The sequence below is a fragment of the Oreochromis niloticus genome, linkage group LG15 (assembly GCF_001858045.2).
Source record: "Oreochromis niloticus isolate F11D_XX linkage group LG15, O_niloticus_UMD_NMBU, whole genome shotgun sequence".
Lineage (NCBI taxonomy): Eukaryota > Metazoa > Chordata > Actinopteri > Cichliformes > Cichlidae > Oreochromis > Oreochromis niloticus.
The window spans coordinates 12,758,904-12,783,511 of record NC_031980.2 but is presented as its reverse complement, the minus strand read 5'-3'; the positions used below and the strand labels follow the sequence as shown (position 1 = coordinate 12,783,511).

General features: G+C 40.1%; 3 protein-coding genes across 5 annotated transcripts in view; 1 reads left to right on the top strand and 2 right to left on the bottom strand.

Annotated features, from left to right (window-relative positions):
* Nucleotides 1–582: 582 nt before the first annotated feature.
* On the top strand, nt 583–8,885 carry tram2 (translocation associated membrane protein 2). Its single transcript, XM_003458234.5, has 11 exons — nt 583–807; nt 3,040–3,103; nt 3,302–3,411; nt 4,608–4,724; nt 4,860–4,918; nt 6,313–6,397; nt 6,577–6,647; nt 7,065–7,169; nt 7,463–7,606; nt 7,927–8,084; nt 8,285–8,885. Exons 1-11 carry the CDS (start codon nt 688–690, stop codon nt 8,359–8,361), a joined length of 1,110 nt encoding a protein of 369 aa, XP_003458282.1. The 5' UTR covers nt 583–687; the 3' UTR covers nt 8,362–8,885.
* Nucleotides 8,722–14,677, bottom strand: efhc1 (EF-hand domain (C-terminal) containing 1). Its single transcript, XM_003458251.4, has 10 exons — nt 14,444–14,677; nt 12,471–12,692; nt 12,100–12,387; nt 11,845–11,994; nt 11,424–11,610; nt 10,905–11,131; nt 10,262–10,402; nt 9,885–10,098; nt 9,462–9,671; nt 8,722–9,381 (listed from the first exon to the last, which is right to left on the bottom strand). The coding sequence occupies exons 1-9, from the start codon at nt 14,507–14,509 to the stop codon at nt 9,490–9,492; spliced, it is 1,677 nt and encodes a 558-aa protein (XP_003458299.1). The 5' UTR covers nt 14,510–14,677; the 3' UTR covers nt 8,722–9,381; nt 9,462–9,489.
* A 593-nt stretch (nt 14,678–15,270) lies between these two features.
* The window catches only part of eva1aa (eva-1 homolog A, regulator of programmed cell death a), a 77,077-nt gene continuing 67,739 nt past the window's right edge, over nt 15,271–24,608 (bottom strand). For 2 of the 3 annotated variants that reach the window (XM_003458235.5, XM_025898950.1), the window contains 3 exons: nt 21,505–21,639; nt 18,516–18,698; nt 15,271–17,298 (listed from right to left, as the gene is read on the bottom strand). In XM_003458235.5, the coding sequence (XP_003458283.2) occupies nt 16,919–17,298; nt 18,516–18,698; nt 21,505–21,639 (698 nt within the window). In that variant the 3' untranslated portion in view covers nt 15,271–16,918. Of the gene's footprint in view, nt 17,299–18,515; nt 18,699–21,504; nt 21,640–23,548; nt 23,687–24,608 lie in introns of those variants that run through there. The other variant, XM_025898951.1, reaches the window with a different exon arrangement.

Here is a 24,608-nt window from a genome sequence, read left to right as displayed (position 1 = left end):
ACATACAGATACACTTCATCTGCTGGAGATTCTTTTGTCCTCTATTTGTCCTCAGATTTATTTAAGAACACACTGCACATGAATCAAGATGTGCCAAAGCCAACTCTAATAGGGCTTTGGGAATCATGTTGTTGTTGCAAAAATACAATTTTGTCCATGTCAAGACTATGTTGTCTTTGGCTTTTTTTTTTTTTTTTTTTGTAGATTTAAACTAAAGGAGCAAATTACGCATGCTGCTAGTAACAAAGCCCCTAAAGATACAATTTAAACTTGATTCTTTGCTTAGTTTTCTGTTATCTACATTCCTCTGAAAATAGTTAGATAATGAAAATGAGTGAAAAACTTTAAAAGACCTTCAGAGAACACGGAAAAACTGTTGCTCAAAACAAAGGATGCAAGAAAGTCTGGCTCCTTGGAAGCAAAATATAAAGAAAACAGAGATAGCTCAAGACTTTTGCACAACACTTTATGCCAATTCGGCATGCAGCTGTAAAAGTGGTTATGTTGAGTCTGACAAGGCAGACTGAACCTAACTTATTGTGTAAATCGACCCAAAGAAGGTATTTATGGCTCTGGCCCTTTAAGACGACGCGCATGCGTACGTCGCCGAGAAAGTTAACTCACTGAACTTCGTAGTCAGAAAAATTCTGATTTTTAAAACAGAAGGGAAAAGCCTATTGTGTTGACATGGCATTTCGCCGAAGAAATAAGAGCTATCCTTTCTTCAGCCAGGAGTTCTTAATTCAAAACCATGCTGACATCGTATTCGGTTTGGTGATTTTCATTCTGATTGGACTGATGTTTGAGGTGAGATGAACTCACATTCCTTTTTTCCTTCTCTCGTCTCCCTCAGCTGTTTTAAGATGGCAAAGCCTGCTGCAAACTCAAAGCTGTAACTTGAAATCCCACTTAAAGCGATTCCCGCTTTGTAGAAACGGTTGCTCATAAGATTATGTCTGTTAATTTAGCTGTTATCGGTTTCGCGGGTTTGTCGTTCGTGCATTTTTTTTGTGTTTTATTTTTTACAAGTTTGGGGAAGAAAAAAATGTTGCTCTGGTCGCAGTCAGAGTAACAATCTATGCGGTGCTTTTAAGGTAGGAGGAAACGGGTTTAAAAAAGCAGCTGTGCACAAACTACAGCGTTTTCGTATTATTGCTTTACTTGGTGAAAGTTTCCCCTTGTCTTGTCTTTAAGTTTCTAGAATCTGGGTAAAACCTAAACACTTGACTTGGGTAGCAAAGCTACATGACCGTTTAATCGCATGACAGTGTCTTTTACAGCAAAAACTCTTTGCAGCAATTGTTTTTGCAATTGTCAGTTACCAGACATTTCTAAAATAAAATAGGTGTTAAAGCCTTTCCTGGATTCAAATTAAAAGCACCGACGTTCCTTCCTTTGAGTTCCAACAAACTTCCGCTGCCAACCGTTTTATTTTGAAACTCCTATACGGAAGCTGTCTGACTATTTGTCAGTGTCTTGACGCAACTAGTTAACTGCCACGTCTCAATATTTGCTGCTGTGAGCTGCGGGCTCAGCTGCTCTTAACACGCTTTGACCTGAAGGGATTTCACCGCTGACATTTAGTGAATTAATTAATTAGATTATTCATGTATTAGTTCTTCTTTTTGAGTGAGCACAAACACTCCCAGGCAGCCACCGCCTGGACATTTAGTAAAGTTTCAAAACGGAACCCTGGCTGTGATTACACAGCTGATCGAATAGGAAAAAAAAAGTAGGGGATTTCCTTTTATTTTTTTCATTACTGGAAAAAAAAGAGAACACGAGTGCTCTACATGTAGTCAGTTATGTTAAAATTTGATGACATGTCACCAGTAGCCTCGATCCACAGGGAGTAACTGGCGACTTGTTTCACTGTGGCGCCCAAACTGGAACCAGGGGACCAACAAGGTCTCTTGGGGTGGGGGTAGGAGGGGGCTGTAGTTTCATTTTTTTCACTTTGCTTAATCATATGTGTAAAGGTCAGAATTTAACATGTGGGAAACGGTAGTTTACTGCAGTGGTTCACATCGTCGGTTGAGAAGGAGATGACTGGACACCAGTCTCTGTTATCTTTTTAATATGCAGGCGGTTAATCAGCAGAAAACCATTTTTAACAGTTTGAATTGCTTGAGCAATGAATCATCGAACCTGAAGATCTGGCCCTCTTCACCTTTTCTTATTACATTCAAGTGTATTCAAGTTTTAAGTTAAAAAAAAACCCAGAACAAAACATATTTTTGTTTTCTGTGCATAATGGATGTATGTGTGTGTGTGTGTGTGTGTGTATATATATATATATGTGTGTGTGTGTGTGTATGTGTGTGTGTATATATATATATATATATATATATATATATATATATATAAGTGACAGGAATAACCAAAAGTATTTGCTTTATGCATGTTGAAATCTGCATCATCTGAACATAACTTTCTGATCCTGGATCACACTCAGCAACCTGTAACAGGTGCTTGCAGGCAGGTATTGCTTTGTTTTGAAAGCCCTTTTTTAGAAATAAGGTTTATACCGGGTTAAAACAAAAACCTCTGCCATTCTATTTTTAAAATTTTTTTTTTTGAAGAACATCTTTAGAAATCAGTTCTCATGAGGAAGTTTTGACACCAGATGTGTGACTGTCTGACAGCTCTGCTATACTGATAAGGCTATTTCCTTAATCTCGCACGCCCACTTGCTATATATGTTAATTTGAATAGCTCTTTCGTGGGGGTTGACTCTACTCAGGGCAGTAACCACAATCGCTGTCGTAGTTTTACTTTATATGACCACAGTCTATGCTTTATTGACTATATGGAAAACTGGTATGGCTAATGTACTTCAGTAAATGAAAACCCGATATTTAAAAAAAAAAAAAAAAGTTGTTACAACACTGCAAGGGGATGTGGGTGGGGGTTGTGAAAAATCCTTTATGAAGGAAAGACTGACTTCTGTTTGCTCTACTTGGAAGCCCACATTCTTGAGGTTGCATTCAGGCAGGTTCGCTGAACTATGCTGCTGATGACGTCTCGTCTAATTTCCAGGCAACAGCAAAGACGGCCATACTGTTCATTCAGCCTCAGTACAACGTCACCACTTTATCGTCAGGTACGAAGAGCCAGATTTTGATTATGTGCTTATTTTCATTCAGCCTCTATTAACCTTTGACTCATGGAGTTTCACTTCTACCGTACCTTTTCCTCTGCGTCACGGTATTATTGAAGCTGGATGTTCTTCCAGGATGTTTAACACACCCCTGATAAATAACATCCTATGTGTGTTTCATATCTCCTGTGTGTGTTTTAGAGGGAGAGGTGACGTTGTACCATTACGGATGGAAGGACTGTGCCACCATCCTGTTCTATTTCTTCATCGCTATCATCCTCCACGCAGTAGTGCAGGAATATCTTCTGGACGTAAGCATCTTTTTACTGTTTCACAATGCCCCAGCTTTGTGGTGTGTTTTTTGTCTGAAACATATGCTGATTATTTCCAGCTGACAGATTTAAAAAAAATATGAGTAGGTAATTACAACGAGGGAAAATGTTTTTGTTGTGGGTATGCAAATTCGTAATAATTTAGTAGAAAGGTTTTTGGAAAGGAAGCGTCATAAGGTACCCATTGCCACAAAAGCACCGCTCCAATAAAACCCACATAAAGATTCATTAACCACTATATACACATTCTACACATTGGTTGAATGAAGGAGAACACTACAGGTTATAACCAGGTTGTACCAAGTTACATAAATCTTGCCAAGACCATAAAGAAGCTTTAAAATAATCAGAATATTATTGTTTTCAGTGTAATCATCCAGGCTTTGAACTGATTAGCTTAAAAAAAACCCTTCAGTGCACAGTCAGAATCAGAATCAGAAAGGGTTTTATTGGCAAATGTTGAGCAGGTTTACAACATTAGGAAATTGCTGCGGTACTTAGTGCGAACATACTGTCATATAATGCTTAAATAGGCATAAAAATAAGAATTAAAAGTGCTAAGTAGTTAGATATATACATGAGTGCAGGTGGTGATCAGGTCCGTACAGTACTGGCCTCTTTACTGTTTCAAAAACATGATATTATAATGAGGAAGATGCGTGCCATATACTGAAACCAGGATATGTGCTGTTTCATCTCATGGTGTTTGCATCCAAATGCTCTCAGTGTGTCAGTTTAAAACAAACCACATGAGAAAAAAACCCCACACATGACAGTTGTGAATATTTTAAACAAAAGAGCTTAAACAGATTGATGTGGGGGGATGGCGGGGGGTGGACTGGAGGCAGAAGGAGAGCAAGAGTAGTATTTGATCCATCCTGAACTAGAAGAAGCCCATGTGTCATTGTTTAGAAATAGGCCAGCGAAAAGGATCGGGGTTTTATTTTAGCAACATCACCACGGTTTCCAGCGTGTCTTGAAAGGAATACTTCTTCAGGGAAGTGTTTAAAGTAGCAGCCATAAATAGCTTCTATCATATTTTTTTTTTTTTGTCCTCCTTACGGTATTCCTGTAACACTTCCTTGTGCATGACAAATGCCAGAGTCAACATGGCACCCGTTATTGCCGGGATCTAACCTCATTCACGCGTCCTGTTGTTATGGTTCATGTTGCAGAAAGTGAACAGACGTCTTCACCTCTCCAAGAGCAAGAACACCAAGTTTAATGAGTCGGGTCAACTTTGCGTGTTTCACTTGGTGTCTAGTGTGTGGAGTTTCTACATCCTCATTACAGTGAGTGAGACTGCGTTCAAGCGACAACTTCCTAGTGAAGGAAATGCCTCACATATTCTTAAAACAGGCGCTCACCCGCGCACATTAATAGATAATAGTATTAAGACTTTTCAGTGTTCTAATTTCTTCACACAGGAAGGATATCTCCTGCATCCCAGCACCCTTTGGGAGAACTATCCTCATGTACATCTCAGGTATATATATTAATTTAACCATAAAACAATAACTGTAGCTAACAAATATCATGTTTATTAGAGGTGAGACATAATACTGATACAGCAATCTGTCATAACCTTTCCTCTTGTGATACTCTTATCTGGATGCTTCTGCCAGATTTTGATTATTTTGGGGTTGGGTTTTTGGCCTGGGTATGGACCTAAGTGCAACTGATCTTCACATGGTTCAGGCAAATTGACAGAATGAGTTTTTGCGTCACATTATATTTAATTTTGGCTGTTAAATAAATAAAGTGCATTTAAGCTATTTAATCTAACCCCAACCAGTTTTACTTGCCAGAGTCTCTACCGCCTGACTTTTTCTGGTGGCATTTATCAAAATAATAAGGGAGAATAAGAATAAGAGGTTATTAGCTATAATCATTATTAAAATATAATAATGGTAGAGTACAAATGTGTACTGTAAACCAACGCATACAGATCAGTATTTAAGGTTTGACTCTAAACATCCACTGGAGCACAAACTGGGTGTCATCAGGATGCTACAACACAGAGCGAACACCATCCCCACAGATACAGTGGCCAGGAAAACAGAAGAACATCATATCAAGAAGGCCCTGAGTAAATGTGGTTATGGACAATTGTCAAAGCTGGGAAGGCACCTAGAGAAAGCTCCAGGAGAGAAGAAGGACAATTGCTGCCTAAAGTGGAAACCTTTAGTGATCCCTTATGTGTCAGGGTGTGCCAAAATCGGTCCACCCCAAGGATCGGGTCCCCCAGCACAAACGGGGTAATATAGCTTACGCTGTTAAGTGCCAGGAGGATTGGCATGATTTATACATGGGGGAAACCAAACAACCTCTGGTGAAGCACAACACATGAGGATATACACATCCTGGACAGGGAGGAACGCTGGTTTGAGCGGGGAGTCAAGGAGGCCATTTACGTGAAAAGGGAAAGACCATCTCTGAATCGAGGAGGGGGCTTAAGGGCGCGTCTTTCACCATCTTACAATGCTAGGATTACAGGCATTCCCTCAACTCATGGCCATTGATCGGTGCTCATAGATCGATGGTCATAACAGTTTGCAATGAACTTCACAGTCCATTGTTCATTCAGTAGTGCTAGTTTCAGTCATTATGCATTTGTGCAAAGTAGGAGGCTTTTAGAGTTTCTTTTTCAGAAGAGGGGATCATCAAGAATATCTTATGTAACACGGTTTAACACAGCTACATTTTGCTGCAGAAACACGATAAGTTGGCTGTCTACAAACTTGTTGTTTTTTTGTTTGTTTTTTTTCGACCGTAGTCGTAATTATATAATAAAACTAAGACTATCAGTGAGGCAGAATATAGATTATGTGTGCTTCTCCCTCTGTCTTACCCGCATCTGTCTGTGTGTGTCTGGTCCAGGTTTCAGGTGAAGTTTTTCTACCTCACTCAGCTTGCTTATTGGCTCCATGCCTTGCCAGAGCTCTACTTCCAGAAAGTCCGCAAGGTCAGTTGGAGAGTCCTTGAAACTGGAGGAGTTCTAAAGTGTGATTAGATAAGCTCTGTTTATATTTGGGCTCATGTATATTCTGCATGTGCAATAGAGAGAGTTGGAAATGGACGGAGAGGTGGGGGACGGTGTCAAGCTTTAAAATCATTTGCAAATAAAGGCTGTTTGTTTTGCAGGAGGAGATTTCTCGGCAGCTCCAGTACATCTGCCTGTATTTGCTCCACATCTCTGCAGCCTATTTGTTAAAGTAAGAATCCCTTTGAAGTTGGCCAGTAAATATCCAAAGGTGTGAGTAGAGAAGACTCGCTAAATGCTTGGTATTTGAGTCATTTCAAGGTCTTTCAAATTCTTTGCAGCAGCAATTTTCACTGTGCTGCTCAACTTAGTGGTTTTCTATCAGCAGGGATGTAAGGGAGAAACGTGGCACTCAAAGAACCTTGATTTGAAATCTGTGAGGGAACAACATAAAGACAGTGGTGATGGTAGAAGTTATTTCGGGGTTAAGTCAGATCAAACTGTACTGGCGATTTAGTTATTTTTAGATAATGGCTCAAAATTGGTATCCAGCTGCACTTCACGGTGACTCCTGAGTTGCAAAATGCTTGGGCATGATTTCCTTTTATCACCTAATCTCTCGACTTTGTGTTTCCTCTTTCCTGCCTAGTTTAAGTCGTGTGGGTCTGGTACTCCTCTTCCTGCAGTATGTGTCAGAGTTGGGCTTCCACATCGCCAGACTCCTGTATTTCACTGATGAGAACCACCAGAAAATGTAAGCTATCTTACCTGCGAAGAGGCTTCAGCAGGTTTTACTTGATAAAGGAATGAGATAGAAGTAGATCAAGCCCAACAGTGCGACCTTTTAAAAAATAAATCTCAGTGTTTTTGTTTGTAAGCAACTCCATCATGTGTTTTCAGCGTTGTTCACCGTTTGACTCGGATAGTTTTACAGTACATTATAATATTACAATGTTAACCACCACCTTGAACTGATGATCTCAGCAGCTTTTTTTTTTTTCCCTTTTCCTTTCTCTGGGCCCAACCTCGCTGTGTGTCCTCCCCCAGGTTTGATCTGTGGGCGGTCAGCTTCGTGTTTACGCGGATGTCTACGCTGACCCTGATGTTCCTGGCAGTGGGGTTTGGTTTGGCTCGTTCTGAGAATCAGGGGCTGGACCTGGAGATGGGGAACTTCAACACTGTGCTGATAAGGTGAGTTATATTGAGAGGGAAAAAAAAGAGCAATGTCCAACATCTGTGGATAATGATTTATTTTCTGGTACTGCAAGAACTGTTTAGAGCTACAGAAACAACATAAGAGTATAATTACATTTTGTGCCCTTGTAGTGTTCATTTTTGTATTGTTTTGCATCATTCATTTTGAGGAGGATGTATAGGAGCCAGGAAGGAATTCAGATATTTTATTTAGGCTGTTGAAAATGTCATACATTTGCATCAAATTTTTAACATTTTGCAACACAATGACCCATTTTTACGAGCACACGTTTGTTTCGTTTTTTTTCTTCTTTCAGGATGACCGTTCTACTGTTGGTTTGTTTAACTCAATCGTGGCTACTCTGGAAGTTTATTCGCTTCCAGCTGAGGCGCTGGAGGGAGTTCAGACACGAGCAGGCTGTTCGCAAGAAGTCTGCTGCAAAACAACCCCTAAGGCCACTAAAAAGAGATTCACGTGAGTTTAAACACCTGCTCTGCTGGCTTTCATAATTCTCGGGCATTACCTGTTAAATACTTGCAAAAGAAAAAGGAAATGAGACTTAGCATTTGTCTCTTCTCTGCTGTCATTTCTGCTTTCTTCATTTATCTTTCACACTGATTCTTACATGTGCTGCATTAACAGAAGTACTGATTTCTCCCTTCTCTGCCTGGCAGTTGGTCACCATGAAAATGGAGTTCTTAAAGCTGAGAACGGAGCCTCTCCTCGGACGAAGAAACTCAAATCCCCTTAAGATAACAAACTGACTGGCCTAAACAGGAGACCTTAGCCCTGGCCAAGGTTTCTCATCAGCACCACAGCGAAGCTGATAGCCACTGGCCATCAAGCTTCTGGATGAGTATTTCCTGAGACGCCACGGGGACTCAGTCGCTACAGACTTAGGCTTGAATGCTGGAAAATGAAATCCAAGGAAACCCCTTGAGCCCCAACAGACATTTTCTCTTCTCATCATATCAGTATTTTTTTTTTTTTATATACATCCACAAAGCCTGTGATCCCACCCTGAAGCACACCATTGAATGCAGAGTGATTTCAAAAGTAAAGTGAACGCAGTGTGCGGCACATTTTAATGTGTATGTCCATGCTGAATGTGTTGATTAGTCCTCATACACAAGTACTGTATTGGTTGTAGCATTGTGAGATATTGCAGCTCTTGCCATTGAGCCGGCTTTGCTTGTTTTCTATTCTGGTCCGCTGGAGCAGAAAAGCGTTACTGATGATAAAGTATGATATGAGCTTACTGTCGAAATCATACAACTGTCACTGGTCATTTAACAAATATGCATTAAGTATGTATGTTGGATATTACCGCATGCTGTTTCATGTTTTCTTTTTTTTTTCTTTTCCTTTTTTGTTTTTAATTTCTTTATTAAATAATGAGATTTTTTCTGATATAAGTTTTGCATCTGAGGTCTTTTCAGCTGGTTTACATTTTATGCACCATGTGTTTAAAACAAAAAAACAAAACTACAAAAAAAAGAATAATCACTTGTTGGAATTTATGGTGTGTGAATGGACAAATTTGAAGTCTCCTCATCAGAGACGCCATAAGGTTAATTTTAAAGCAACAACAAAAGGTCGCTGTATTTATCATTTGTCTCAGTGTAAGGTATCACTTGAAAGGTGTCATGTTTATTATTTAATTGTCAAGGAAATTTTAGTAAAGGCTTTGATTTACAGTAGATTTATTGCAGAAGAAGAACTCTGAAATAAGGAAATTCTTCACATCAAAGAGACTGCTCTGTTGCTTCACCTGATAATGAGAAGGGCGGGGGGGGCAATTAGGATGAGCATGAACTAATTAGCATCTATTTTTTCCAAAGAGATACCTACCTGGTCAAAGGTATCACTGACAAATAATTTAGTTTAAATGGCTGGCATAGTCTTTCCCATCTTGGTCAGGTGGCTGGGTAGTTTCAATTTCCACACCCAGCTTCTGCCGCAAAGAATCCAGCATCTTGGAAGGGATGTCACTCCAGTTAGACTCCAAGTATCTGAGCACGTAGTGGTCGGCATCAGTCAGCACAAAGCGGTGACCAAAAACTGAAAGTGGGAAAAAAAAAAAGGGAAAAGGTAAATTTTATAATCTTGATATACTAAAGATAACATTTAAAATGTCATAACTGAGAAATGTTACTGTACAAAAATGCATATATAATCATTTTCAATTTGAAGTCAGAAACCCGCTTAAAAAAAGTTGGGATAGTGGCATGTTTGTTTTCCCAGTCCTGGTTAACATAGGATTTCAGCTGTTACCTTCCACAGTGGCCCCGATAGCGAAGTCTGCAGGTGAGTAGTACGCAGGTTTGTCTACAGTAGAGTCCGGCTTGGGCACACGGGACTTTTCCAGAAACTTTCCACCAATGATACCAGAGTTGCGTGTGGTCTTTTCAAAAATGCTGATCATGTCATTGGACAGGAAGTAGGACAGGATGAAACGGCGGTCTTCATCTTCAGGATTCTGGGAGTCCTGGAATGCAACATAGGCGGGCTTAACCAACGTGTAAAAATAAAAATAGCGTTTTTGCATAATCACCCCTTTTTAAATAAATTTTTACTGAGGAGTAAAAATATCTCTAATCTGCAGTGTTTCTGTTTAAACTGCTACAAATGCTCTGCTAAATGTTGCTCACCAGTCTGGCACTGTAGCGCAACACTTTATGGTTGTTCTCTAGCATCTTTACCACGTTCACTTTGGGAGGCTCGGGAATCAGACGCAAACAATTCTGAAGAGAATCCTCAAGTGAGCCAAAACCATTGTAGGGAGGAATTGTCTGTAAGAATGGACAGCATGGAGAAAGAGAGAAGGAAATGGACACAAAGTAATAATGTACAAAAACATATACACTTCTGCTGCTGTAGTCCGTCTGCTTAATTGAGCTACTATTGCCTTCCTATCACTTTGAACTGGTCTGGCTTAAAGCAGTATAAATCATGCCTCCTCAGTGATACAGATTACCTTCTGAATCTGTCTGTGTGTATGCAGTCATGGCAAAATTAGGTCCTTGAGACACTTACTATAGCAGGAACCTCTTCAAAGGTAGTTTTTAGAGCTTTATCAAGTGTTTATATGACTATCTGTAGACAGATTCTGTCAGTATGATGCGTCATCACTGTGTAAGATGCAGGTGTATCACTGACATCATGAAAGTCAAATTCACAGATGGATGTAGTTTATAATCGTGGTGTAATCCCATTCCAGGATGGGCTTCAGTTTAGATAAAATTTTTGCTAACATAAAAAACAAAAATAGGTTAAATATACAGTTCAATTTACCTTCTTCCTGTCTTGAGGGATATCAGCCTTCTTTGGTATCTCTATGGACTTCATCTCCATTTCCGGGTGGTTCTTCTGGTAATATTCTTTAGTGAAGCCATCACAGTCATAAAGCAGGAAGTTGCGCCCCAGTAGTTTCATCCTTTGACCCACCTGGAAGTCTTTTGGGGAGTAATACTCATCCACCTCTTCCTTTGAGACCTCCATCACTGCACTGGGGAAGTTCTCTACAAATAAACAAGAGTACACCAATGTAAAAATTAAATATACAAAATATTACCACAGTCCCACAGTATTTTTGATGTATCTAGAAAACCGAGTACTTTGTAGAAGCCAGTGTAATTAATCTTTTTACATAACATGTCATCATTTTTGTCATCATTTCATAAAGCCGTTTATGTCATACATAAAGTAGGAAAGAAAAAAAAACTTAACTGATGACATAACTCACTTTACTGCACTGTATCAAATCAAGTCAGTTAAATGCACATTTAACAAACGCACAGTACTGTATGAAACCTGATTTGATCTTTTTGGGTAGTCTCTGCCTCCGCATCAGGATGGGGAAGGGATCCCGGCCACTGTTTGGTTGGTGGACTTCTGCGATCTCCACTGTATCATCCACCAGGTAATAGTGAATGGTAACAGGCCTGGACTCCCCATATAGAGAGTCAGCATCATCCCACAGAGCGAAGAAGCGTAACACCTGACCAAAAAAGTGTAGAAGAATGAAACTACAAATACAGGCATGCCTCTATTATATCTGCCATTTATTTCATGGCAGGGATACCCAATCCAGGAATTTAATTTCTAACACTTATTAGAACTCTAACACAAATCAAGATTGGTGGATTCAAACCTTGGACGTTGCTGTGATGTGACAGTGCTAAACGTGATAAATGTAACACAGTCAGCTTGGAAAGGACAGAATTTCATTTACCTTGCGGTCCATCTTGAGAAACTTGTGCAAATTATCAAATGTGGAAGGTGTAGTGTGACACGGTGGAGGGTTTTCACGACGCATGATGTAAGGATCCGCTGGCATTAGCTCAGGGTCATTTACAATCATGCCTTCACTTTCCATGAATTCCTGTACAAAGAATGAGAGATCAGAACACGCAGGAAGTGTATTTATAACAGCAGACTTCTAATGCATAGTTTCATTTCCACAGCATTCAAACACATAAGGTTGTACCTTAGTAAAGGTATCACACTGGGTAATGCGGTATTTGACCCCATACACGTCCAGGTCCATACCAAGGTTGAGATCTTTCCAATGGTAATGCTCTCCACGTTCATTCTTGGGCAACTGGTGGCGTTTGATCCGCTTTCCCTGTGGTATCCCAGAGTTCTCTACTGTGGGCTCGATAATGCAAATGCTGTCATCCTCTAGGTAATAGTAAATTACCACAGGGCGTACACGGTACTCTTCTTCAGGGGAATACAAAATAGCCTCCATAAAATATCCATAGTAGCGCAGCGCCTGCAAGACAGGTGGTAGTGATGAATAACAGATGAAGAACCTTTATGTTTTTATGAGTTTTACAACTATAGGTGTTACCAAACCTTCTTGTCAAGGGCCACATGAGCAGGGAGGAAGTCTTCATGTACTCTTTTACCAAAGGGGCCATAAGTAAGGTCAGGTGTCTCGAAGGCTAACTCACTAATCTCTTGTTGAGTGAGCTGCTCTGATAAAAGAGGGTCGTTGCCAATGCCCACAGTGGGACGTCGGGGCAGAGCATAACCATTCCTATAGCTCAGAGTTTGGGGTCGATGGAAGGCTGACTTCTGCAAACACAGAGGAAGAAATAAATTAGCTCAGGTAAATACAGACAGAAATGTAATTATATGAAGCACTTATCACTAATTGATGTGGTTTACACTTAAATACCAATATGGGAGTGTTCTGTCCAATGTTACAGTAGTCTGTGCAAGTCTTGAGCCACCCCTTGTGTATATTTTGTTCCAAGTAGCCAATAATTCTCCAGGCTTTCTTAAGGTCTTTTAACGTTGTTCTATTGGCTGCTTTTTCAAGGATTTTAATTCAAGTCCTTGTTCCTGACCATTTTTAGAGGAATTCTTTAATTGTTAACTCACTTGACATTGACCTATGAATGACTGAAGCATTAAAAAAGACACCTAACTCAAGCAATGAGCCAGTGTTGTCTACACATAGCAGAAAACTACAACATAACAATCTAAAAATATATCTCTAGTTATCTTACTAGTATACTGTCACAAAAACACATCATCTGTTCCCATTAACACAGAACACAGAAAACACAGTTTATTAGGCACCCGTGAGCAAAACACAGTGGAGGTCTGTTGTGGTTTGGGGCTGAATTTCAGACAGCGGTGTCAAAATTAATTGAATTATGAACCGAGTTTGATCAATCATGTCAATCCATAAAATTGCCGAAACCTTTTTTTTTGTTTTTTGTTTTTTGCCAAAACACACTTCCAATGCGGTGAAGGCATAACTGGATAGAAAAATACACAAGGGAGCACAATCAGTGATAGACTGGCCTCCCCAGAGTCCAGACCTCAATGTTCTGATAATTCTTTAAATAGCATTTTTCTACTCCCTACAATCCAACATCATTCACCCAAGTGCTTTTTATAAACCAGTCACTCACATTGGAGAGCATCTTGGGGTTAGTATCTTACCCAAGGAAATTTGGCCATACTTGTAGCCAGGGATCAAACCACTAACTGTCCAATTAGTAGATGACTTGCTCTAACTCCTGAGCTACCACCCCTGTTAATGTAACAAAAGGCAGCTAGAATCCAAAGAAGATTTTTAAATGTCCCCCAAGAGGCCTGGGGAACTATTCACGAACACTACTTAAAGAAATGACAAGCATTGTTGCCTAAGAGTTCTGTTTGTGTTGAAGAATAAAGGTGCTCAGACCAAATATTGACTTTCAGGGTGATTAGAATTGTACAAACTCAGTTTTTGCCTTCAGTACTGTATTCCCATGTATGTTTGCACATGTTCCAATACATTCTTGCACCCATTTCTCATTTCCGAGGGGTGGCTCAAGACTACTGAACAGTACTGTAGATCAAGTATTGAGCGCTATGCCTGTAGGAAGACAAAATAACAATAACATCCCTAAAGTATAGCAAGAATGGATAGCAACAATCCTGGGATAAATTCTCTCTGTGTTAACTGTCAACAGTGAATTTGTTAATTTTATGAAAAAATAATAATAATTATGTGTTATTATGATTCAGAGCATTGCTGTTCATTTTTATTAGGGCTTGGTAAAATAAAATAACCTTATAAAAGAACCAATAATTATCAAAGACTCTTTAGAGAACATCCGGGATGTTTTAAAGGTCACTCGAGAGCTGGCTAGTACTTTAGCAACTTAAACAACCTAACTAGTGGAGGAATGTAAGAAGACATCTGCATTATTAAAAAATAATCGACAAATATTTAAAAAAAAAAAAAAGAAAAGAAGTAAAACTCTGTCAATCGTTAATGTTTCAAACTACTAAGCAAACCCTATAGTTTTGTTTAATCATATTCTTACCGTCACATCTCGAAATGTATATCCCGGTAAAAATGGTAGTCCGTGGCTGTTCCAGGTACAAGACATTTCCAGTCTTGATATATATATATATATATTTTTTATCTCCTCCTTTGCACAAGATGTTAGCAGTGGTAATTGTGTAATTTGTGGATTTAACAGCAGGTTTCGTTGGTGTGTAAAATTGCACGAGAGCTCTCACCGTGGTAAGTTTATGGTATCCATGGTAACGACAGGGGCGTCTCAATGGAAACAAAGCAAATATTTCCTAAAACAAAATTAAATTCGCGGTAAAAACCCAAGGAAATACTGAAATTCACAGCGGCAAACACAGAAACAAAGAAATAAAAACGGCAAAAATAAAATACAATATAATAACATGATATTAAGTTGTTATAATTTCTATTTTTTTTTAATTTGATGCAGTATTTTTTTATGTTATACCCACTAAAACAAATGCATTTATCTATATAGTTGTGCTGACTTTGTATAGCTAGCCAAAGTGATTTGCAGTCACTAACTTCACTCCTTATGTGCTGCATTAAAACACACTGTAGAGATCTGTCTTCATCACAAGGTGGCGCTCAATAACAAATCTTACAGATCCAGTGAGCCACTGGCTCACGAGTTCTTCTTCATGCTGTCTTATGGCCTCCTTGTGTAAATCAGTATTATTTATGAACTCCCTGTATTCTCAGTCCTTGAATTAGGCTAAAGCGTCTTCTTTTTCCTGAGACTCACAATATAGTCTTAAAGTCAAAAATATAGGTCAATGTACACAGTTGCAGCTTGTTTTTTCAGAAGAAAGTGCAGAAGGAAAAAAAAAGACGTTATTTTTTAACACAGTTTATTCCAAGCACAGGAGTCATATTTTGGTCTCTCACGTCACCAGTTATTGGCACATTTTAATCCCATTCAAAATTAAACACAACAAATATCTTTGTTATTAAAAAAAAAACAAAAAACTAGGAGAAGTGCAGGGTGTATGTATGGTGGAGGGAGTGTTGTGAAGATGACCTTAATATGTCCTGTTTACTCTTTAATTATGCTCAGAAAAATACCAAACTGATTTATGAAAACTAACTCTACGCTTGAAGTCAGGGAAGCACGAGCAGAACTGGACTGTCAACTGGTTATAAGATTAAAGTGGCGACATGATTCGCCACTTTCTGCAGCGCTGGTTTCCACAGGCATCTGTTTAGCATCTTTGAAATGAATACATGGATGGCGCAAGACCTGAAATTCACACATCTGTCATGAGACAAGACCATAAAAATATTTTGTAGCAAAGTCACTGATAGAAATTGGCATTTACTGGTAATGCACATTTACATCTGGGGAGAAGTGCAATGTTTAACAGACGCATTCAGCTTTTACGCATGGTCCACCTCAGCAAAGGGAATATGCATACAACGAGATGAATTTATGATTTCCAATCAATAAATAATTTGACCAGTTACAGAGAGACTCATCAGCTTCATTTCTGACAAAGAGATGTAACAGCTGGAAAAGGCACTGCACTGTGAGTTAAACATACTGTATCAAAAATAAGGTTTAAAATCACTAAAACCTCTTTGAGGCTCTTTATATGATATTTCTAGTTCTCCTCTTTAAATGCTGGCACAGCGGTTTAAATGGGCCGATCCCCTTCTTAATAACCAAAAAAAAAAAAAAAAACATCAACCAAACACAGAAACACTAGGATTGCATCCCTGAGGTGCTAGACCAGACAACCTTCGCCAAGTATAAAAATATCTCATAATAAACCATACTTGACAACAAAAATACGCAATATTAATAAACTATTAAATATTTTAAAATATATTTCAGAAGGGCTGAGATGAATTCCCACAAAAATATCTTTTGGTTTTATAAAGCTCAAAAGGCAGCATGGTTATTCACTGTGGAAAGATTATCTTACATTGTCAAGTGCACTTGCTTTATGCTACCCCTCTGCTAAAGTTCACACTTGAATACTGGAGGGTACAGAACATAAAGCTGTAAGTGTCACAGTCTCTTCCAGCTGCCTGGGGTTCTGTATAAACAGACCTGTCTGAGGCCTTGGTCCTTCAGTCACCATGTAGTCTCTGCAGGCCTATGTATGTCTAAGGCAGCTAACCCATAAATCCCCACTTCAAAAAGGCCTGCGGAGGTCATGGGCAAGGCAGTGCAGCCTTTCACCTCTTGCTTCCTCCAGCCAAGAGGTAAGCTTACCATACAGAAAGGGAGCTTATTGTTTTACTCAAAAGGGGAATAGCTTATGATACCCAGAGGAATATGCAAATCAGCAGAGAAGGAGGACTTTCTTTAAAAGTCTGCAGTACCTTCGACTTTTCTCATCAGTATGAGTCCAGCTGCTTTTGCATTCATGCTTATAAAGCTTCATCGAGGCCTTGTCCCTTTCCACTCCAACCCAAGTGTGTTCTAAATTTTTGTTCGAGTTAAGTAAGCCGCCTATCAATCGTTCCTCTGCAGTCCTCAGTAATATCGATTGAGGCTCCGTGTCCCTGGGATGTCCGGCTGTCCGTTCATCCAGATCTCCCGGATGATTCGCTCCCTTTCCTCAAGCCTCTGTGCTCTTTCCAGCTCCTCCGCCGACGTGAACACGTTCATGTTGAGCGTACGCTCAAAGCGCCGGTGTCTCCGCGCCGACAGATCTGAGGTGGTGTCCCAGTCTGAGTCCGAGTCGCTGGAATCGGAGGATGAGTCGGGAGGACGCGGTCGTTTCTTGGCGGGAGGCCGCTGGCGGGGCTGGCAGTCGGTGCGACAGGAGATCTGTACTACCAGGGCAAAGAGGGTGAGGAAGAGGCCCAAACACACACCGCAGACAAAGAATAGTGCAGCCCTCTCTGGGTGGTCTGTTGTAGAAGAGAAATTGGAACTTGTTAGTTGACTTTATGAGGAAAATGTGTCGAACACTAAGCTGAGTCTTTCTCACTGGGTTTCTTATTTTTTCCTGACCTGTTTAGCCAGATGCGTTTCACTCAGTGTAATGAACATTGTCTGCACAGCAAGTGTTCACGTGGCTTGGTTTAGTTAAGATGTCTTACAGATTCTGCTACTCCTGGTTTTCATCTTCAACAGATGTCACAGCTCTGATGGGATCTGTGTTTCACCACTGAAAAAACCAAAGTGACTCTAGCTCCATTTGCACGAGACGAGAACAGCTCTCCCTTTTCAATGAATGAATGCCATTTTCAGCTTTGAATCCTTCATGTCTTCCTTGCATTTTGCATGCAGGTACTTTGCATTTGCATTCTGCATCCAGCTTAGCTGCAGATACTTCTGTTTATATTATTGTTCATTAATATAATCAATTTCATTTCTCTTGTACCATTAAGACGTTGAGAATTCTTCTTGAAATCATAACGTGCAACCTTTTTTGCATTCTGAGGAAACCTTAAAAGAAAGCTAAAAGCTAAGTGATCTAAGTAACCACCTAAGCTCATGTTCACTGCATGCCTTGTGTATTTATTTGACCTTCTGTGCTGCACATTTCACTATGTATAAACTGTTTATAGCAGGAAACAGGCAAACTATTTCAGTGACTGTTTTAGCAGCTGCTTAGAGCAGGTGACCCACACTGTGTAATGTATAGAGACATTATCTCTGCTTACATCCTCTGGCCCACATTTACCCACCTTTTAGTGACAAGAAATGGGAAACGGGGATTTTACACACATCAATCCATGCAGTGCAGTCCCGTGGTCACTAATCTCATGGGCCAAGAAGCAACCAGGAGCTGATAATGCTCTTGAACACAGAGGTCCAGCCTTTTTGTTTGCTAACTGTATCTCTTTCCCAAAGAGATCAAGTTTCTTTCGTCCGCCCCTTATTTCCCGAGGGGCTGCCACAGCGGTTGGATCTGCATATTTCGATTCGGCACAGATTTTACGCCGGATGCCCTTCCTGGTGCACCCCTCCCATTTATCCAAGCTGCAAGGTGAATGCATTAACCTTTACACTGTGGGGCCACTCCGTAAGCAGATGCAGTTAAGATCTCTAAAAGTCTAACTGCCAGACATTACGCTATACATGTGATGTTACAGTAGATTTCAGAACAATGTTACCCGACCTAATACGTAAGTGTAGGCTGCCAGTGCGTTACTAATGAGGGCCATGTTGCCACTCGATGTTGAGTTGATGACGGGATTCATGTCCGGGGGACGCAATGGACTTTCTTCTCTTTCTTCTCCTCCTTTTCCGTTTTCAAAAGACTTTTCCTCGTCGGCGTTCGTCTCCCTGGGTTTCTTCCTTTCTGGAAAAAATGTAAATTAACAGGACATGAGTACACAATGAGTAATTTACAGCAGCTACATGTACAGTTACATTATGATGGTGCTGCTTTTACAGTAAATCCAGAATCTGCTGTTGCTGATTCATTGTAATGACATCAGTCTCAGTCGCCTACAGTCTCACAGTGGTTTGGGGAAGATTTTATCACATAAATTTTCTAAAAAGATGCGTCACGCATAAGACACACACACACACACACACACACACACACACGTACACATTCACAGGGAGCTTTGTGATTCAGAAGATAACACAACATCCTTTTCGGTTAAATCCATTCTGACTCAGGTCATTAACAGAGAACCACATGGAAAAGTTTGCACTCTGGAGACATTTCAAAAGTTTCCCAAAATCTTAGAACAAAAAAGTCTATTTATAGATGGGAACGACTACTTCCTGCTCTAGATTTTTCTTTTTTCACTTCTTTCAGTGTTTACCAGCTGGGTTTTGTTGTGCGCTCACTGCAAAGAGAGTGTGAGAAAGAGAGAGAAAACAGGAGCACCATGAATTAATTACAGGGATTCATACTCATGTTACAGCTGCCTTTAGTTTACCTGACGTAGTTGTTTATGGGGTATGGTGGAACTACTGCAAGTTTAGCTCCACTGAAAAAAGCAACCAAACCTCAAACAGTCAAAATAAACAGAAGCATTTAGTTTAGTGACCTGAGCTCTCTGTGTGTGTGTGGTTGCATAGTCATTTTTACATGCTTTATTTCTTTTGTCAATGAAGGTAAGCATACTCTGGTGATTTGTCACACGCAGGAATGACCTCTAATTGCAGAGTCTCTAAGGTGTGTCGGGCTCTCTTTATCTGATAAATGCAGTTTATACTGGAAGTGCTCGCTGATGAGGTAAATGCTTCCACCTGGACCTACGGCTATGTTGCACACATGAGCTAACGTTCAACCGCAATCTGTCTCAACTCACAGAAAACAGACAACTTTTGTCACATTATCAATGAAAATATAAAATACATTGTTGTTATACTGTTGTCTCTATGAAACAATACATTTGTCTTCAGAGGATTAGCATTCCTGTGGCTAACTAAAGACACCCTTCTTACTTCTTTAGGCAATAAGAGGATACATACCAGCCAGATATTGCTAATCAAATGCACTTCATTAACTGACAGTGAGCAAGTGTTAGCACCTCTATAAAAACAAAAGTGTTGTCAGTTCGTTGGTCCAGTGTGTTCAGGTGTGTGTTAACGCAAGGCTAAAAGCTTACCAGGACTGGACATCCCAGAGAATTCAACCAAAGATCATGGCGTGCAATGCACAGGGAAACTAACTGAAGAGTCAAAGAAAGAGCTCGACTTCAATGAAATAAATGGAAAAAGAAAAGTCAAGTAATCTGTGTGAACTGCACAGCAGCAATGCCACATCAAGAAGCAGCTGGAACCAAAGATGGAGACAATAAAAAGTTCAGTGTTTGTGTTTGTGCCATATGATGTTTACAAAGTTGTATTTTAACTTGTACACATAAAACCAATTTTGCGAGGATAGGAAATAAACAAGAGTGCATTCAAAATCCATGTTTATATAATGGTGTTCCTCTAAAAGCTATGATATCATGGTCTTAAGCATCACATAGTTTTGCTGAATTATAGTAACAAGCACATAAGTGTACAGAGTGAGGAATATATGATAACAGCGATAGAAAAGGCATAATTTATCAAGGCAGTAGTACAACACACAAAGCTTTTAAAATCTGAGAAATCAAAATTGGATGAGAAAATTGATATTAATCCATGTATGATTAATATAACTATCCTTATTAGCTTATGATGGGAAACGAATGGATACAAGTACTTTATTAGTGGTGCATTAGTCTAAAAGTTCAAATCTGCCTCTTCAATCATGCATGTACTCACTTGTGTTATATAGTAAATACAGTAAGTAGTGTTTTTATGGTATGCCACTTCCTGGACTATTTTTTGGCAGAGGGCAGTGACTTCCTGGAGCCTTTGCTGTCTGCATGGCTACCTTTGGTGATCAAGCAAAAAGATTCAATCTATGTCAACATACCCGTCATTTTGTGCAGCCTAACATTAACTAAAGAGAAATGCTAAAGTAAGAAGAACAAGGCACCTGAATTTACAGTGAATCACATCTTTATTTGCTTGAATATTTCTTTTGAAAACCTCTTCTTCACCATGTTTTATCTGCTATCACACAATCTCACGAGAAAGGTTATTCCAGAGTTAGTTTATGAGCAGTGCGTACATTCGTGGCAATGAGGAGAAGACATTCATGCATCAGGAACCGTCAGCGCTACAGCACACGTCTTCTGTCCTCTACCTCTCTTAACTGCTCATTCATTCTTCTATCCTCCTAATCAGCACAGTGCCAGTAGCCTAGCACAGTAATTATTGTGCTGGATGCAGGCCACCATTGCTCATGAATAAAGCTTTGTTTAAGTTTCTTTCTTGCTGGCGTCTATTCTTTTTCATTCTCTCATTCCGTTGTTCTTGGTCATTCATTCTCTGGGAATTTGAAAGCCTTAGGTTGTTGTACATGTAGTGCAATCATTGGTTGATGGGAAGGAGTATATTGTGAGTACCATCAATCAGAAAGGATCCATATGGAAACAGTTGAACTTGTGTTACTTTGAAAATGCACACAACCACGCTCTGACTTAAGACCTGAATTAGATCAAGGTCTGATGCTCAAGAGGCCTCAAACCTGTTTAGCGTTAACTGCATTTCATGGGGGGTGGGGGGTGACAGTGTATGAGCTTATACACTATATTTGTCATTTGTCTCACCTGGAACAGTGTCAGGGCTTTTGACTGAGTTCCCTTCAGGAGGGCTGTCTCCCACTATGTTAGGGTCATGGGCGCTGGGTGCTGGGTGGTAGGCTGGTGGTCTGGGGCCCTGCTCGTGGAGCAACTTCTTTGGGACTACAAAGAGAAGGAAGTAAAGCAAGGAAGGGGTTTGTAGGGAAATGAAAGACAGAACAGAGCATAATTAGACAATGCAGTATTGGAGTATTTGTAGGTAAAGGAGGTAAAGGACAATGCAGTATTTGTAATGCAATATACTGGATTATATTTTCAAAGCAACCAGTTTTTAGTAAGAACTATCTTCTTCTCTACCCTCTAGTGCGCACAGCTGTGCAGTCTGCCGTTTCTGTTGCTGTTGTTGATAAGGATTAAGAGTCACATCAACTGCTGACTCATTTCATTAGGAGTCAAACAAAGGTAAACATACTCAAGAGTATGCTGTCACTGACAGTGTCAGACAGCGTTGTGGCCATGACTCACACACTCTTCCGGACCATGCATGCAAGTTCCCAAAAGTTACGCTGCCCCCGCCATCACAACCGCCCAACCTAACAGTGTCCTGTTAGTCAAGGAGGTTTCACTCTTTCCCCAGACACAAACCTACTGGGCTATACATTCCTGCCGGCTCACATGTGGTTTCGGAGGCCGAGCCATGCTCCGGTCAGCCTGGCTGACAGTTTACAGCTGAACAGATGACTGTCTGTCCAGCTGTTGGTCATTCTTGCATTTTCACTGCTGTTTGCGAACAACGGCCACAAAGACAAATCTGCTGCTTTTTTTCCCCGTGAGATCATCAGTACTAATAGTAAAATTATGACATGAAAATTGGGGTAAAAATGCAGCATTTGTTTAAAGGACGACGATAAACACGCTGATCAAATTACCAGAGACGTATTTTGGCAGTGATCCAAGAGCCAATCAAAGCACAGGAAGGAGCAGAGCAGGCCACACTCCCCCGTTGCACTGGATGCTGCTTTTGGCTTGTGCACATTTTTCCAGTTGTAGGCAATGATGAAAAGATTGCACATGCACATTATGATACAATTTGTGTAATTATACTCTTTGTGACATATTGGACAGTACTGGCTGATAAGAAATGCTGGTGGCCACAGATACATGATCTTCCTACTAAACCTGTTCTTCCACAACAGGACAATTAAGCAGACAAAGAGCTCTCTTTGAAGAAGCAATAAATAAAGATGGAGGATATGGCTGCTTAAGTAAACCAGTATGTTGCCTCTACTTTGCAGGATGCATTTATGGTGTTTAAGACCAAAATTAATATGCAAACCATTTTCTTAAGGTTGACTTGGTTGTGTTTTGTGCCGTGCATCAAAGAAGAATGAGACAACACGGGAATGTGGAGAAGGCTGAAGTATTTCCTTGTGCAGGAGGTTAAGTGATTAACTCAATTTGTATTTCTGCAGACACTAAAAACAGTGAAGGCTCAAATATCTGAAGGACTTCAAAACTGTGCAGGCTAGAAGATTATAAGAGAATATACCATCTATATCATTTTAACTTCTGACAATTAAACAGAGAGAGCAACAGACGTGAAAAAGACGTTTTTCTTACAGCAGTTTAAAGACTGCACTTAAAGTAGTTTCACCAGCTCTTGTTCCTAGAGGACTTGGATCTAACAGGTCTGACTTTAACCTCCTCAACATCAAGTAACAAGAAGCAAATGATTTCTGATCTTTGTTTCAGTTTCAAGAAGACCATTAGCAATGTAGTTTCTCACCAGCTGTATAAACATACATGTATATTTGTATTTTTACATATTCTTGGGCAACATACTGAAACCAGTGTTGCTCCTGATGTGTGAATGTTAGATAGAAAGCACTTGTATGAATTTGTGTGTGAATGGTGAATGAAAAATGTTTTTTAAAGCACTTTGAATGCTTGAGTAGAAAAGTGAAAATGAGATTTTCATATCTGTAAAAAACTTTATATAATTGTGTTATCTCATGTGCGATCTGTCAACAGAAAAGATTTTTAAAAATGAGACTTAGAAGCCAAAATTTACCCTGGTTTGGTTGGGTCAAACTAAGAGGAGATTAAAAAAAATAGCAAAATTAAGAAGTGAGATTTGGCCTGGCAGGTTCCCTTGTTCCTTCTCATCAGTCTGAGACACTAATCACAGGGCTTACAACTCCCCCCTGCCATGTTGCCGTGGTCCCATGCCACGCCCTTATTATAGGCTTCTGATTGGTCCTAATTGGCTGCACATGTGGACCAGAGTCACAGCCGAAAGAGGGCACAATGTGACTTATACACACTGTGAAACATGCATTTTCTTCACTAACAAAAGACTATGTAATCAGATGCATTACCTGGCCAATGCACATGCACACACAGTCCATCAATCATCCAAAACAACAGTCTGCCAAGTTTTTCTGTACAATTTATTTTATAGCAAAAGACAGTACAGTATAGTATAGTATATTGACTGCTGCCTTTCTAAAAATAAGTGTCAAAAAGCTAAAACCCCTCAAAATAAGCGACCGCAAACCACGCTTAAGGAGCCAGGCATTTAAACTAAATCAGTAAAAGAGAGACAGAGGAGTGCAAGGGAGCGAAACCAAGCACATAAATCACACTCTCCAGCCTTCGTTATAATGACATGGTCACATAAATGTGGAGCAAATGAGTCCTCGAACTTCTTAATATAACTCTGCTACATGGGATCTGTCCCAGAACGGTACCTCTCAGAGCCCTGGATCGCCACAGGGAGCGAAGATACGAGGCGGGAAAGAGTGCCCTTAACAATGGGCTGTGTTTACACTGGCAGAGCCCAGCTTTGTTTTCACTGGGCTCTGCAGGCCAGAGAGTGTGTGCATGTCTGTATGTGTCTGTGTTTGTGAGCCATATGCTGACCATTGCAGAACACATTTGGGACAAAGCCCTATAAGCCAGAGGGGATATAATGAAATATTAAACCATAGTAAATCTCAAAGGCCTCGGCCAATAATTTGCACATACTTTTGCCTTTATGGGTTTACACGGGAGGCTGCTGAAGACTAGATGTTTGAGGTATTGTTTAAGGGCATCCTTGATGGTTGGTCAGCTTCAGCCGTTTAAAATTT

Coding starts and splice junctions, on each gene's coding strand:
- tram2 (XM_003458234.5), top strand. CDS start 688: ATGGCATTTCGCCGAAGAAATAAGAGCTATCCTTTCTTCAGCCAGGAG. Junction 4,919..6,312: donor TATCCTCATGTACATCTCAG/GTATATATATTA, acceptor TGTCTGGTCCAG/GTTTCAGGTGAAGTTTTTCT. Junction 6,398..6,576: donor ACTTCCAGAAAGTCCGCAAG/GTCAGTTGGAGA, acceptor TTTGTTTTGCAG/GAGGAGATTTCTCGGCAGCT.
- efhc1 (XM_003458251.4), bottom strand. CDS start 14,509: ATGTCTTGTACCTGGAACAGCCACGGACTACCATTTTTACCGGGATAT. Junction 12,693..14,443: donor ATACATTTCGAGATGTGACG/GTAAGAATATGA, acceptor CTGTGTTTGCAG/AAGTCAGCCTTCCATCGACC. Junction 10,403..10,904: donor TCCCTCAAGACAGGAAGAAG/GTAAATTGAACT, acceptor CCATTCTTACAG/ACAATTCCTCCCTACAATGG.